Source organism: Rhipicephalus sanguineus, chromosome 8 (genome assembly GCF_013339695.2).
Source record: "Rhipicephalus sanguineus isolate Rsan-2018 chromosome 8, BIME_Rsan_1.4, whole genome shotgun sequence".
In the NCBI taxonomy this organism is placed as follows: Eukaryota; Metazoa; Arthropoda; class Arachnida; order Ixodida; family Ixodidae; genus Rhipicephalus; species Rhipicephalus sanguineus.
In genome coordinates this window covers 145,035,406-145,049,436 of record NC_051183.1, presented here as the reverse complement: position 1 = coordinate 145,049,436, position 14,031 = coordinate 145,035,406, and the positions used below count along the sequence as shown (strand labels likewise).

The window sequence follows — 14,031 nt, the reverse complement described above, 5'->3', positions numbered from 1 at the left end:
GCCCTTCATCAGAAACAGCAATGTCTCAGATAGTGATAGATTACTTCAAGGATGTTTTTCACTGCTTTTATTAACGGTATCAGACATCTACAGGGAAATATACTAATGATACAATTAAGCCTAGTTAGGCCTACCTGAGATTAAGCTAAGCCGGGACTAACTAGGAGACCACCAACTTCGCTGTGACTCAGCCTTGCGCCTTTAGTTCAAGCTGCTTACATCTTTTATGAGTAGGCTTAAAGAGTGTCACGTGACGCTCCCTTCTAGTTTTTTTTTCCTTCCGCCATGCTCTTTTGCTTTCAGAAAAAGGCGCGGTGACGTGTTTCCTCTTTCGTTCTCCTATTTCTATGGCGAGCGGCTGCACGTCCGGCTAGCACACGCGTTCTCTGGCTCTGATCAAGAGTGGGTTCCGCATCGTTGGAATCCGAGTCAGAGCGCGGTAACACGCAGCCGAATGTAACATTAGTCACTGCGCTGTAGTCAAAACGATAAGCATCCTGTAGGGAGAAACGACACCTTCCGGCATTCTGGCAAGCACATTGCCGCGGTCTTGCAACAGGGGTAGAAGCCGCCATTCGCAGAAACCACGGGTAAGGGCGCAAATGCCGCCTCACATTCCGATAGGCTGCGGCGAGAAGTTCTGGTGGCAGCGGCGGCGGAATCAGGTCCTAAACCAATCGGCGCAGGCACAGCCTTCGTGGTGCGAACGGCCGCCACCGAACGGGGTTCCGCAGCGCGCAAAAGGCGGAGTGCTTCCATGTGGATGGCCTTTTACCATGTTATAATCGCTGTACACTCTGCATTCAGACGTTAAGCCTGTTATACCACGGTGGCATAGGCTGAGGCAATCTCTTTATCTCTTTTTTGGACTCTGGAACATAACTTTGAATATATTCAGACATCGACAGAGGCCTATTCAGGTTACTTGTGTCGCCTTTCGCGTCAGCACCATGACAATGCTGTATTTAGGCAAATTAAACGCATAGTCAGTCACCGCTAATGCTGCTTTATTGACGATGGCATCGTAAACCAAACCGGAAGTATTTTCATATTTGTAAACAGATGAACTTGACGTGTCTGTACGTTGACGCAGGTGTGGAAGAAAAACACCGAGTTTGAAGCGCTGACCCCTGAGGAAATGCGCACCATTCTCGAAGACGACCGCCTGCACGCACCGAACGAAGTAGAGGACACCTTCAACGCCCTCCTCAAGTGGATCCACGCCGACGTGGCCGCCAGGAAGCGCTACCTGGCGCAGTTTCTGCCTCTATTGCGGCTTGCATGGTGCAGCGTCCCGTGAGTGCGCATAGCCGCATCAAAATAGCATTTGAAAGCAGCGTCAGCTTGAATTGAACCGCGGTCGTTGCGATTCTAAAGTCGTAGAGACAGTAATTATTCGCACGTCATCGTCATGCGGTAAAAAGTTGGGCTAGTTGCTTGCTGTTGAAATTCACGTTTGTGGGCGCAATAAGAGACGGGATCACTTTAAGCCGAAATTAACTAAATGTGTGCATGCCGGTCATCCATTAGTGGACTAAATGAGCTGCCATAGATTTCAAATAATTTTTGCACTATATGCGTAACTAGCTGCAGTGGTGCAACGTTTTGTCTACAACATGTACCTACATGTGTGAAGAGTAGACTCTCGTAGAGCACTCCGGAGCGGCATACTCCTGAACCGGTTTCGACGAACCAGAAAGCAAACAGTCCACGCTTAGCAATCTCCACTATGGGTGGCGATGCTAAGCGTGGACTATTTGTTTTTTAAAGAACGTCTCATGAGAGCATATCCTTTCGCGTATGCTCTCATCAGACATCGATTAAATAACGTGACTCTCACAATTACATTTTTCCCGCCCCACCTCTGAGGCTTTCTGCATTTCACCCGGTGCTGTACTACCTCCGTCATCGCCCCATCTTCGACTTGCGACAATGACCATATCATCTGAAAGCCTCATAGGATGGCGTCATAAATAGCGCCATTCAGAACGTAATCACATGTCATTGTTGACATGTGACGTCGTCGCATGATGACATTACTTAGGCATGTGCTTTTACATGCCATTCATGTTCATGCCGATTCCAGACACCGGATTTTATTACTTACGAGACAAATATACCTCGCGCCTTAATATGTCTTTGCTATCCGCTGCGTCCATAGGGTACAGTGTGATGCTCTTACTTACGAACGAGACAGTTCGCAGTCTCGGTACTTTCACAATGATTGTGCTTGCTCAGTGTGCACCGGCTGCCGGAAGTTTGTCCCGCCTGCCTCGTATTCTTCTTTTTTAATTTTCTGTTCTGTATTCTATTGCCACGCCCACTTGTCTTGTTTTGATGTATTCGGGTTTGACCGGCAGGGACGGTTATCAACGCTCGACGCTGTCCGCGAAGCAGTGTTCGAGAAGCTTCCCGTCTGAAGTAGATCGTTTTGTCAAGATTGCGCCCCGCACGCGAATGTTCCAGCTTTGCCTAGAGATAACGCCGCTACCAGCGATATTGCTGGAAAGTTCGATAGCGCCTGTATAAAAGCCGACGCGCTTGACCGCTTGTCAGTTGATCGACGGACGACGCCCTGTTCGCCGCTATCATTGTACAGCGTGTATTGCTGTAGTGCTAGTTCTCATTTTCCGGCCACAAGTTCGGCCAAATAAACAGTTTCATCCTGCAAACGCCGACTGCCGTCTTCGTCGACGTCACGACCACGTCACATCTGGTGGAGGTGCTGCTTCTTCCATGATCCGGACGCCCCCGCGAAGCGCTGACCAAAGCCCAAGCCGCGAGGAGGACGACAGCAAAGAAAACCCGGATCGTCGAACAAGCCGCAGGCAGAAGGGACTGCAGCCGGAGCACGGGCTCCTTCCCGAACAAACCAGGCAGCCCCAGGTCCCAACACCCACCGCAGCGACGATGACCGAGCCCGTGCAGCCTGCGCCGATCCTACTCCGGCAGCCCAAGGAGCCGCCAACCTTCAGCGGGTCGTCATTCAAAGACCCGGACACCTGGCTCGGGACTTTCGAAAGGGTCTCAACATTCAACAACTGGGACTCCGAGGACAAGCTGCGTCACGTTTACTTTTACCTTCAAGACGCAGCAAGGACCTGGTTCGAGAATCGGGAGTCCACTCTTCGAACTTGGGACGCCTTTCGCAGCGCTTTCCTGCAGACGTTTGCAAGCGTCGTCAGAAAAGAAAGGGCCGCAGCCTTGCTAGAGACGCAGGTTACCAACTCCCAAGTGAGAGTGTTGCCATCTTTGGAGAGGAAATGACCAGACTGTTTCGCCACGCTGACCCAGCCATGCCTGAGGACAAGATAGTCAGGTTGCTCATGCGAGGGGTAAAGCAAGAGCTCTTCGCTGGGCTGATGCGGAACCCACCCTCGACAGTCCAAGAATTCATCTCAGAGGCGACGACGATTGACAAGACCCTGGAAATACGCAACCGCCAGTATAATCGCCTATCGATTCAAGACAGCCCAGCTGTTCATGCCGTCGGCTCCGACGACCTGCGTGAAACGATCCGAGTGATCGTGCGGGAAGAACTGCACAAGCTTTTACCCTTACCACAGCCTGAAGTTGCCTCGATCGCTGACATCATCCGAGAGCAAATACAACACTCTCTGGGCACCCCCGAGTCAGCGCAGTCACAGCTGCAAGCAGTGAGCTATGCCGCTGCAGCCCGACGCAACGCCCCCCCTCCTCGCCCACGTCAAGACGCCGCGCCACCCCAGCAGTTCCGCCGCCAGGCACCACCGCCGCCGCCACCGACGTCATACCGCCCGCCAGCCGGCCAGCTATACACGCCAAGGAAGACCGACGTTTGGCGCGCCCCCGACCACCGCCCACTCTGCTACCATTGCGGGGAAGCTGGCCACACTTACCGCCGCTGCCAGTACCGACAGATGGGACTGCGTGGGTTCGCCATCGACGCGCCGCGTCCACAGCGAGGGGAAACACCACGCGACATCGCCGACTACCTCGCGGGAACGCAATGGACGCCGCGACAACCTTCCCGTTCGCCGTCACCAGGCCCCTACGTCTCCCCCCAACGCCGACCATACACTGGCCCAACGCGAGGCCGGTCACCCAGCCCGTATCCGGAAAACTAAGGGCAGCAACCGATGGAGGTGCGGTTGCTGTACGACGAAATACCGAAGATTCTTCGCCGCCGACGACAACGCCGCAACGAAATCTAAAGAACACGCCGCAAGCCGAAGGAAGCCCTGACGTCGAAACTTCACGGCCCGAAGAAGACTTGACGACACAACGTCGAAGCAGCGGGACAAACCGACGTAGTCGTGATCCGACGCCGCGAACAAATCGAAACGGTAGGCGACGAACGAGTGACCTCGACGTTCTCATCGACGGCCACAACGTCACCGCTCTCGTCGATACTGGAGCCGACTATTCTGTAATCAGTGGACCGTTCGCGACGAAGCTGAAGAAAGTCAAGACCGCCTGGGAAGGCCCCGAGATCCGGACAGCGGGAGGTCACCTAGTAACGCCGGCAGGAATCTGCACAGCGAGGGTCTCCATCAACAACCGGATTTATCCCGCAAGCTTCGTAGTCCTTCAGCATTGCTCCCGAGATGTCATCCTTGGTATGGACTTCTTAGGCCTTTATGGTGCAGTCATCGACCTCAGATCGAAGTCGATAACACTATCTACAGAAAAAGCATTACCACGGTACACGCCGCCAGGGAAGCATGCCTTGAATGTGCTGGAAGACCAGGTCACCATTCCCCCTCGCTCCAGCGTTTATCATTTCCGTCGGCTCTCAGAAAGTAGCAGACCTGGAAGGCGTCGTTGAAGGGGACCAGCACCAGTTGATTAACCGCGAGATTTGCGTCGCAAGAGGAATAGCAGAGTTGCGGGGAGGCAAAGCAACAGTGATGCTCACAAATTTTAGCAACGAGTATAAGCAGGTAAACAAAGGCACGACAGGCGCCTACATCGAAAAAATTGTGGCAGCTACCAATGCTTTCGCCATCGCCGATTCTTCCGAGCCCACACCAACGAACCAAGCTCCTCAACCAGCTTTCGACGGCAATCTTAGCCTTCCGAAGCGTAAACAAGAACAGCTCAAAACCCTGCTCTTGAAATACAGGGACTGCTTTTCGTCATCGTCAAGAATCCGCCAGACCCCAGTCGTAAAACATCGCATCATAACAGAGGAAAATGCCAGGCCACTCCGGCAGAGCCCGTACAGAGTTTCGACGCGAGAACGCGAATCCATAAAGAAACAAGCCGACGAAATGCTACGCAACGACATCATCCAGCCGTCGAAGAGTCCATGGGCGTCACCCGTGGTGTTAGTGAAGAAGAAAGACGGAACTTTACGCTTCTGCTTCGATTATCGCCGCCTGAACAAAATCACGAAGAAGGACGTCTACCCTCTCCCACGGATAGACGACACCCTGGATCGACTCTACAACGCGAGGTACTTTTCGTCGATGGACCTCAAGACCGGCTATTGGCAAATCGAAGTCGACGAGAGAGACCGAGAGAAGACTGCCTTTATAACACCAGACGGCCTCTTCAAGTCAAGGTTATGCCCTTTGGTCTTTGCTCAGCACCTGCGACGTTCCAGCGCGTTATGGACACGGTGCCGGCTGGATTGAAGTGGCAGACTTGCCTTGTGTACTTGGACGACGTCATTGTGTTTGCCTCAAGCTTCGACGAACACCTCCGGCGCCTTGACGCTGTACTACAAGCAATTAAGACCTCTGGCCTCACCTTGAAGCCTGAAAAGTGCCGCTTTGCATACGAGGAGCTACTGTTTTTGGGTCACGTCATCAGCAAGGGTGGTGTTCGCCCAGACCCGCGGAAAACAGCTGCCATCGCTGCCTTCCCGCCCCCCACCGACACGAAAGCCATACGCCGTTTTCTCGGCTTGTGCGCCTACTACAGCCGCTTCGTCAAGGAATTTTCACGAATCGCCGAACCGCTAACTCACCTCACGAAGACCGACGTGCCATTTAAGTGGGAAACGACACAAATCGAAGCATTTGAAGAACTGAAACGACGGCTTCAGATGCCTCCGATACTAGCACATTTCGACGAATACGCCGATACGGAAATCCACACCGACGCAAGCAGCGTAGGACTCGGCGCCGTCCTTGTGCAAAAGACTGACGGGCAGGAAAGGATCATCAGTTATGCTGGCCGGTCGCTATCGAAGGCAGAAACGAACTATTCCACAACAGAAAAGGAGTGCCTAGCAATCATCTGGGCTGCATCCAAGTTTCGCCCCTACATCTACGGCAGGCCCTTCAAAGTTGTGAGCGACCACAACGCATTGTGTTGGCTAGCTAACTTGAAGGACCCCTCAGGTCGCCTCGCACGGTAGAGCCTACGACTTCAAGAATTCGACATTACCGTCGTTTACAAGTACGGAAGAAAACACTCCGACGCTGACTGCCTGTCTCGCGCCCCCGTCGACCCACCGCCGCAGGACGACAAGGAGGACGACTCTTTCTTGGGAATCATAAGTGTCGACGACTTCGCCGAACGACAGCGAACGGATCCAGAACTCAGGGGCCTTGTGGAATACCTCAAGGGCAGGACCACCGTTGTTCCGAAGGTATTCACGCGGGGACTGACGTCGTTTTTCTTGCACGACAGTGTTCTCCTAAAGAAGAACTTCTCACCGCTTCGAGCCGATTGCCTTCTCGTGGTACCCTCGACATTGCGGCCAGAGGTCATCCAGGCTCTGCACGACGACCCGACGGCTGGACACCTGTGTGTTTCTCGCACGCTAGCAAGAATACAGAAGTACTACTGGCCGCGCCTTTCCGCCGACGTCACTCGTTACGTAAAGACCTGCCGGGACTGTCAGCGACGCAAGACACCGCCCACTAGGCCAGACGGACTTCTGCAGCCTATCGAGCCACCTCGACGGCCGTTCCAGCAAATCGGGATGGACTTACTGGGGCCGTTCCCGACGTCCAGTACCGGAAACAAATGGATCGTCGTAGCTACCGACTACCTCATCCGCTACGCCGAGACAAAGGCCCTGCCCAGAGGCAGTGCCGCCGAGGTAGCGAAGTTCTTCGTTGAGAACATCGTCCTGCGTCATGGCGCCCCAGAAGTCCTCATCACCGACAGAGGTACGGCGTTTACTGCTGTCCTAACTCAGGCAATACTGACATACAGCCAAACAAGCCACCGCCGGACCACTGCGTACCACCCACAGACAAATGGCTTCACCGAGCGGCTAAACACGACCATCGCCGACATGTTGGCCATGTATGTCGACGTCGAACACAAGACGTGGGATGCCATCCTTCCGTATGTGACCTTTGCATACAACACGGCCGTCCAAGAAACGACGCAGATGACGCCGTACAAGTTGGTCTACGGAAGGAGCCCGGCGACGACGCTCGACGCCATGCTACCCAACGTCACCGACGAAGAAAACCTCGATGCCGCCGCTTACAACGTGCCGAAGAAGCTCGACAGCTCGCCCGCCTGCGCATAATGACCTAGCAGCACACCGACAGCCGTCGCTACAATCTTCGACGACGCTTCGCGGAATACCAGCCCGGCGACCGTGTTTGTGTCTGGATGCCGATACGCCGGCGTGGGCTTAGCGAAAAACTCCTTCGGCGATACTTCGGGCCATACAAGGTTCTTCGACGCCTCGGCGCTCTTGACTACGAGGTGATCCCGGACGGCATTACGAACTCCCAGCGACGCCGCGCACGATCTGAAGTCGTCCATGTCGTGCGCCTTTAGCCGTTTTTTGCGCGCTAGCGAACCTGGGGACTCTATTTTTTTACTTTGTTATTGTAATTTATTTGTGTGTGCACTTGTTTTTTTTCTTTCTCTTCTATGTTCTTTCACAAGCATCGGGACGATGCTTCTTCAGAGGAGGGCAATGCCACGCCCACTTCTTGTCTTGTTTTCATGTATTCGGGTTTGACCGGCAGGGACGGTTATCAACGCTCGACGCTGTCCGCGAAGCAGTGTTCGAGAAGCTTCGCGTCTGTAGTAGATCGTTTTGCTAAGATTGCGCCCCGCACGCGAATGTTCCAGCTTTGTCTAGAGATAACGCCGCCACCAGCGATATTGCTGGAAAGTTCGATAGCGCCTGTATAAAAGCCGACGCGCTTGACCGCTTGTCAGTTGATCGACGGACGACGCCCTGTTCGCCGCTATCATTGTACAGCGTGTATTGCTGTAGTGCTAGTTCTCATTTTCCGGCCACAAGTTCAGCCAAATAAAGTTTAATCCTGCAAACGTCGACTGCTGTCTTCGTCGACGTCACGACCACGTGACAATATTCTTCCTCGATAGTATGCGTCTCTCTGCATTTCAGTAAGTCATAGCCTGTGGCTCTATGTGAAGCCACCGCCGGCCATTACAGCATGTTACATTTGTTATTCCTGAAAGCGTATGTTGTCATTTGCATTTTTAACCGCAGTATCGAAGGCGTCTAGGCTCGGTTTACACCAGTATTGACACGGCCACTTTATGGGGCACTTGTACATTGATGCTTCGTTTCCTGGGCACATGTTCTCCCAAATAAAGAGTTTCTTCTTTAATTGCCCCAGTGCAGTCTTCTTCACAGCCACGATGGCCGCACCTACCGCCGCTCCCAATCCGACAGAGGGGACTGCGTGCTTTCGCCATCAAGGCACCGCGTGTGAACGACCGCGTGTGAAGTTGTTGTGCCGAACAACTTTCTTGAGTGGGGGGATAATCGTAGTGAATGAAGGGAATTTCTGAAAGAAATTTAGATGTTTGTGAATTTTGAGATGTTTGTGCGGAATGGTGAGGATGAAGACGACGGCGACATGAAGGCGAGCCAGGGGCAGGTGGCACGCGCGGCGGCGGCACGAAAAAAATCAAGAAAAGAAGCCGAGAAAGAAGAGAGGTGCGCGTGGAACGCGCAGAGGGCTGAGCGAAGCTAGCCGAAGAACACGCCGGACCAGGGCGCTGTCCGAGAAGTTTTGTCGTGGCCGTGCTCAGCGAGGACTGGTGCTTGCCTGGTGGTTCGGGCGTTATCGGTGGCTCCAGCGAGGACGTGCCGGACCAGGGCGCTGTCCGGGGAGCTCCTCCTGCCTGTTCTCGGTGAGACCAGGGGAGCCGAGGTACCTGCCTGGGGCTACCGGTACCGGGTGCGGCTCCTGCTGTGTCGGCGGGCAGGAGTCATGAGTTCCTGAACACCGTCGCCACCTGGGACGGCGCAAGGCCGTGATCAAACGGGAGGCCTTCCGGAGGCCTTGTCTTGCGACGTGTCACCTGTGTGCTTGGGCTCGCCTTCGACGAGACTCGTCGCCGCACATGGACTGACCCTCCGCAAGACGGCATCTACAAGTCGTGAGATGTTTTTTTTTGTAACCTTGATCAGACATTCCGCGGGTAGGACGTTCATATTAATTTATGTGTATTTATCTCTGTGCTTGTTCTCCGTCATCGTCCCTAGAATCCCTCGTCCCCATAAATGTTTATTGAAACTCATTCATGCGTATTCTCTTGTCGCCCGTTCAGTTGAGCCACACACTCGCAAACGTGACGAACCACCACTCGGTCCTTACAGTGAGCTTTGTGGCCCTACACAATTGTTAGAGGGACGCCATTTTAGGCATGAATTTTCGAAATGAACACAGCGCAGTCACTGACTAACAGCCCAGTCGATAACGCTTTCCACGGACAATACAACACCACCGGATTACAAAATCAGTCACCATGTCCAGAACGTGACAGAACAGGTCACCGCTGCGCTTCTCTCCAGCGTCATCATTTTCATCGGCGCGGAAAAACCTACAGACCTAGAAGCCGTCATCGAGGGCGAGGAGCACCTGCTCCTGAACCGTCAGATTTGCTAGAGGCATAGCCGAGCTGCGTCATGGGAAAGTGAAGGTAATGCTGCAAACTTCAGCCACGAATATAGGCACCTAAACATTGACACGTCGGTGGCTTACATGAATGAATTCATGGACGCCTGCAATATTAACACCAAAGTGTTTTATGCCGGGGTCCACCAAGATTTTCATGACGTATTTCCGTCACGGAAATACGTCAGCAAAATGAACACCATCAAATGGCAAAGAAAAAAAACTATAAGAAGAAGCTCAGTTGACAGGAGTCGAACCCATGACCTCTCGGTCCGCGACGATGGCTGGCGAACGTTTAGCCCACTGAGCTACCGCCAGACAATGACGGAGGCTACATGAATGCGCCTTTATCTTTCACACTTTCCTCTCGCAGTGCTTTTGGATGGATGGATGGATGGATGGATGGATGGATGGATGGATGGATGGATGGATGGATGGATGGATGGATGGATGGATGGATGGATGGATGGATGGATGGATGGATGGATGGATGGATGGATGGACGGATGGATGGATGGATGGATGGATGCTATGAGCGTCCCCTTTAAAACTGGGTCGTGACATGTGTGCCACCAGGCTCGAAAAACAAAACAAAAAAACGCGCCGTTTCTGCGACCGTCCCATTCGGCGCATTTCCAATAGAAGTGTAACTTCGTTTACCACTCCGTGAAGGGGTGGCTTCAGCCCAAGCCTCGCTCATAGCGTCCATCCATATCGAAAAATAGCTCTCCGAGGCTCGCCTGGCTGTCGCACCGCGTTCCCCGCACGCCCTGCGAGAATTACCTGGCAGGCTAGAGGGAAGACACAACGCGCGTAGCGTTTCTCTTCGCGTTTCACGGCGCTTTGGAGGAGTGCATACCGAGTATCAGTGTTTATTATGTGCTTGTTGATGCCATATTTGCGCGGGATGCAATTAATGACTTCAGCTACCGCAAGGGTTAAATCATGATCATGGGCTTTAGTCGTCGGTACAGAGATGTGCCACTAGGCGTCAACGTGAGTGCGTCCACATCAGGCGGTGCTACATCTACCAAACAACAATAGACATTGTATAAGCTCTGATATACCAATGCACTAAAGTAATCAACTACTTCTGTTACGGCATGTTTCACTTTCGTGTTATACCGATTCCTGTAACAGAGGGATCAATCATCTTTTTTGCCCTCTTCGACGCTACCGATCCTGCTTCGGTCAACCGAGATCCACAGCAAGCTTTTCTCTTTAATCCGAGCCTTCCGAAGCATAAGTAATAACAGCTCGCGGCCCTGCTTCTGCAATACAAGGACTGCCTTTCGTCATTCTCGAGAATTCGACAGACTCCAGTCTCAAAACATCGTATCATAACAGAAGAAAGTGTCCGACGAATCCGTCAGATCCCGCAGCGAGTTTTGACACGAGAACACGAAGACGTAAAGGAAAAATTTGATGAAATGCTACGCGACGACATCATCCAGCCGTCCAAGCGTCCGTGAGCGCCTCCAGTGGTGTTAGTGGAGAAGATGGAACCCTACGTTTCTGCGTCGATTATCGTCGCCTGAAAAAAAAAATCACGAAGAAGGACGTGCATCTTCTTCCCCGGGTAGACGACGCCCTGGATCGACTACACAACGCTAAGTACTTCTCGTCGATGGACCTCAAGACCGGCTACTAGCAAATCGAAGCAGGCAAGAGAGACCGAGGAAGACTACCTTTACGACGCCAGACAACCTCTTTAACTACGGTAAACAGCGTTACGATGTACCAACAAGCCCGCATTAACACTCTGTACCAGCCTTTCCCAAGTTCAAGGTGTCTTCAAGTTCTTTAGTCTCTGCTCGGCCCCTGCGACTTTCCAACGCGTTATGGATAGAGCAATGGCAGGCTTGATGTGGCAGTCTTGTCTCGTCTACTGGGATGACGTCGTTGTGTTTGTCTAAAACTCCGACGAACACCTCCGGGGCCTTGAAACTGTACTGTAAGCAACCAAAACCTCCGGACTTACCCTTAAGTACGAAAAGCGCCGCTTAGAGTACGAGGATCTCTTGTTTTCGGGCCACGTCATTAGCCAGCCCGTCGTTCGCCCCGACTCGAGACAAACTGCTGCCATCGCTGCCTTTCCGCCGCCCACCGACAAGAAGGCCGTACGTAATTTCTCGGCTTGTGCACCTATTACAGATGCTTCGTCAAGAAATTTCGATGGATCGCCAACCCACTAACTACCTCACGAAGACCGACGTGGAATTGAAGTGCGAAACGGCGCAAGTCGAAGCTAAGAACTGAAACGCCGTCTGCAGACGCCTCCGAATACGCCGATAAGGAAATTCACACCGACGCAAGTAGCGTAGGGCTCGGCGCCGTTCTTGTGCACAGGACTTACCGACTAGAAAATATTATCTGTTATGCTAGCAGGTCGCTATCCAAGGCGCAAGCCAACTATTTCACAACAGCAAATTAGTGCCTTGTCATCATCTTGGCTACATCAAAATATCGCCCCTACCTCTACGGCTCTCCCTTCAAAGTTGTGAGCGACTTGAAGGACCCTTCAGGTCTCCTCGCACGGTGGAGTCTGAGACTTCAGGAATTCAACATTACTGTCGTTTCCAAGTCCGGACGTAAGCACTCTGACGCCGACTGCCTGTCTCGTGCCCCCGTTGACCACCGCCGCGGGACGATCAGGACGATGACTGCTTCTTGGGAAACTTCAGTGCCGACGACTTCGCTGACCGACAGCGAGCCGACCCAGAACCCAGGGACCTTGTGGAATACATCGAGGGCAACATCACAGTTGCTGTTAAGGTATTCAAGCGAAGTCTGGCGTCGTTTTTCTTGCGAAACGTCATTCTCCTAAAGAAGCACTTGTTCCCACTACGCGCCAACTACCTCCTTGTTATACCTTCAACGTTGCGTCCACAGGTTCTGGAAGCTTTAAATGACGATCCGACGGCTTGACACCTTGGATGTCCCCGCACGCTCGCGAGGATACAAGAAAAGTACTACTGGCCTCACCAAACTGCCCGCGTCACCCATTACGTAAGGACTTGCTGAGATTTCCAGCGACAGAAAACACCGCCGACTAGGCCAACCGGACTTCTGTAGCGCATAGAACAACCTCGCTGGCCCTTCTACTAAATCGGTATGGACTTACTGGGGCCGTCCCCGACGTCCACTTTCGGAAACAAATGGGTCGTCGAAGCTATCCACTACTTACCCGCTACGTCGAAAAAAGGGCCCTGCCCAAAGGCAGTGCCGCCGAGGTAGTCCACTATTTCGTCGAGAACATCTTCCTGCGTCATGGCGCCCTAGAGGTCCTCATCACTTACAGAGGTGCGGCCTTTACTGCTCTCCGAACTCAGGCGATCTTGAGATACTGCCGAACCAGCCACCGCCGGACCGCAGTCTACCACCCACAGACCAATGACCTCACCGAGCGTCTAAATAAGACCATCGCCGGCATGCTGGCGATGTACGTCGATGTCGAACACAAGAAGTGTGGTGCCATCCCTCCTTACGTGACCTTCGCATACAACACGGCTGTTCAAGAAACGACGTAAATGACACCATACAAGTTGGTCTACGGAAGGAGCCCGGCAAAGACGCTCGACGCCATGTTACGTAACGTCACCGACGAAGAAAACGTCTACGTCACCGTCTACCTTCAGCGCGCCGAAGAAGCCAGACAACTCGCCCGTCCGCGCATCAAGAGCCAGCAAAAGACCGACAGCCGTCGTTACAACTTTCGACGATGCCGCGTAGAATACCAGGCCGGCGACCGTGTTCGGGTCTGAAGGTCGATACGCCGACGTGGACTCAGTCAAAAGCTTCTTCGATGATACTTCGGACCGTACAGTGTACTTCAACGTCTTGTTGCAATTGACTATGAGGTTATCCCCGACGGCACGAAGTCTCGACGGTAACAACCATGCAGCGCCCCGAGGCCGTGCCTTTGGTGCGCCTGAAGCCGTTCTACGAGCGCTAGTGATTTTTTGGAACATTATTTTTCCGCCTGTTTCTTTTGCTTCCCCTATATTCATGCATAGGTTTCTTTCTGCGAATTGTTGGTCTTTCGCAGCATCGGGACGATGTTTTCTCAGGGGAAGGCAGTGTCATTCACGCGTCTTTTTCTATATTTATGTAACCGACCCATTACACACGTAATGGCTGCCATGCACGCGCCGCGCCGTAATGTCAAACATACTTGATTATTTTAGATTTT

General features: G+C 52.9%; 1 protein-coding gene across 1 annotated transcript in view; it reads left to right on the top strand.

The window, feature by feature from the left end:
* The first annotated feature begins 602 nt into the window (after positions 1 to 602).
* Positions 603 to 14,031, top strand: part of LOC119403564 (kelch-like protein 10) — a 36,160-nt gene continuing 22,731 nt past the window's right edge. The window contains exons 1-2 of the mRNA XM_049418362.1: positions 603 to 665; positions 1,094 to 1,296. Coding sequence (XP_049274319.1) covers positions 603 to 665; positions 1,094 to 1,296 — 266 coding nt within the window. The remainder of the gene's footprint in view (positions 666 to 1,093; positions 1,297 to 14,031) is intronic.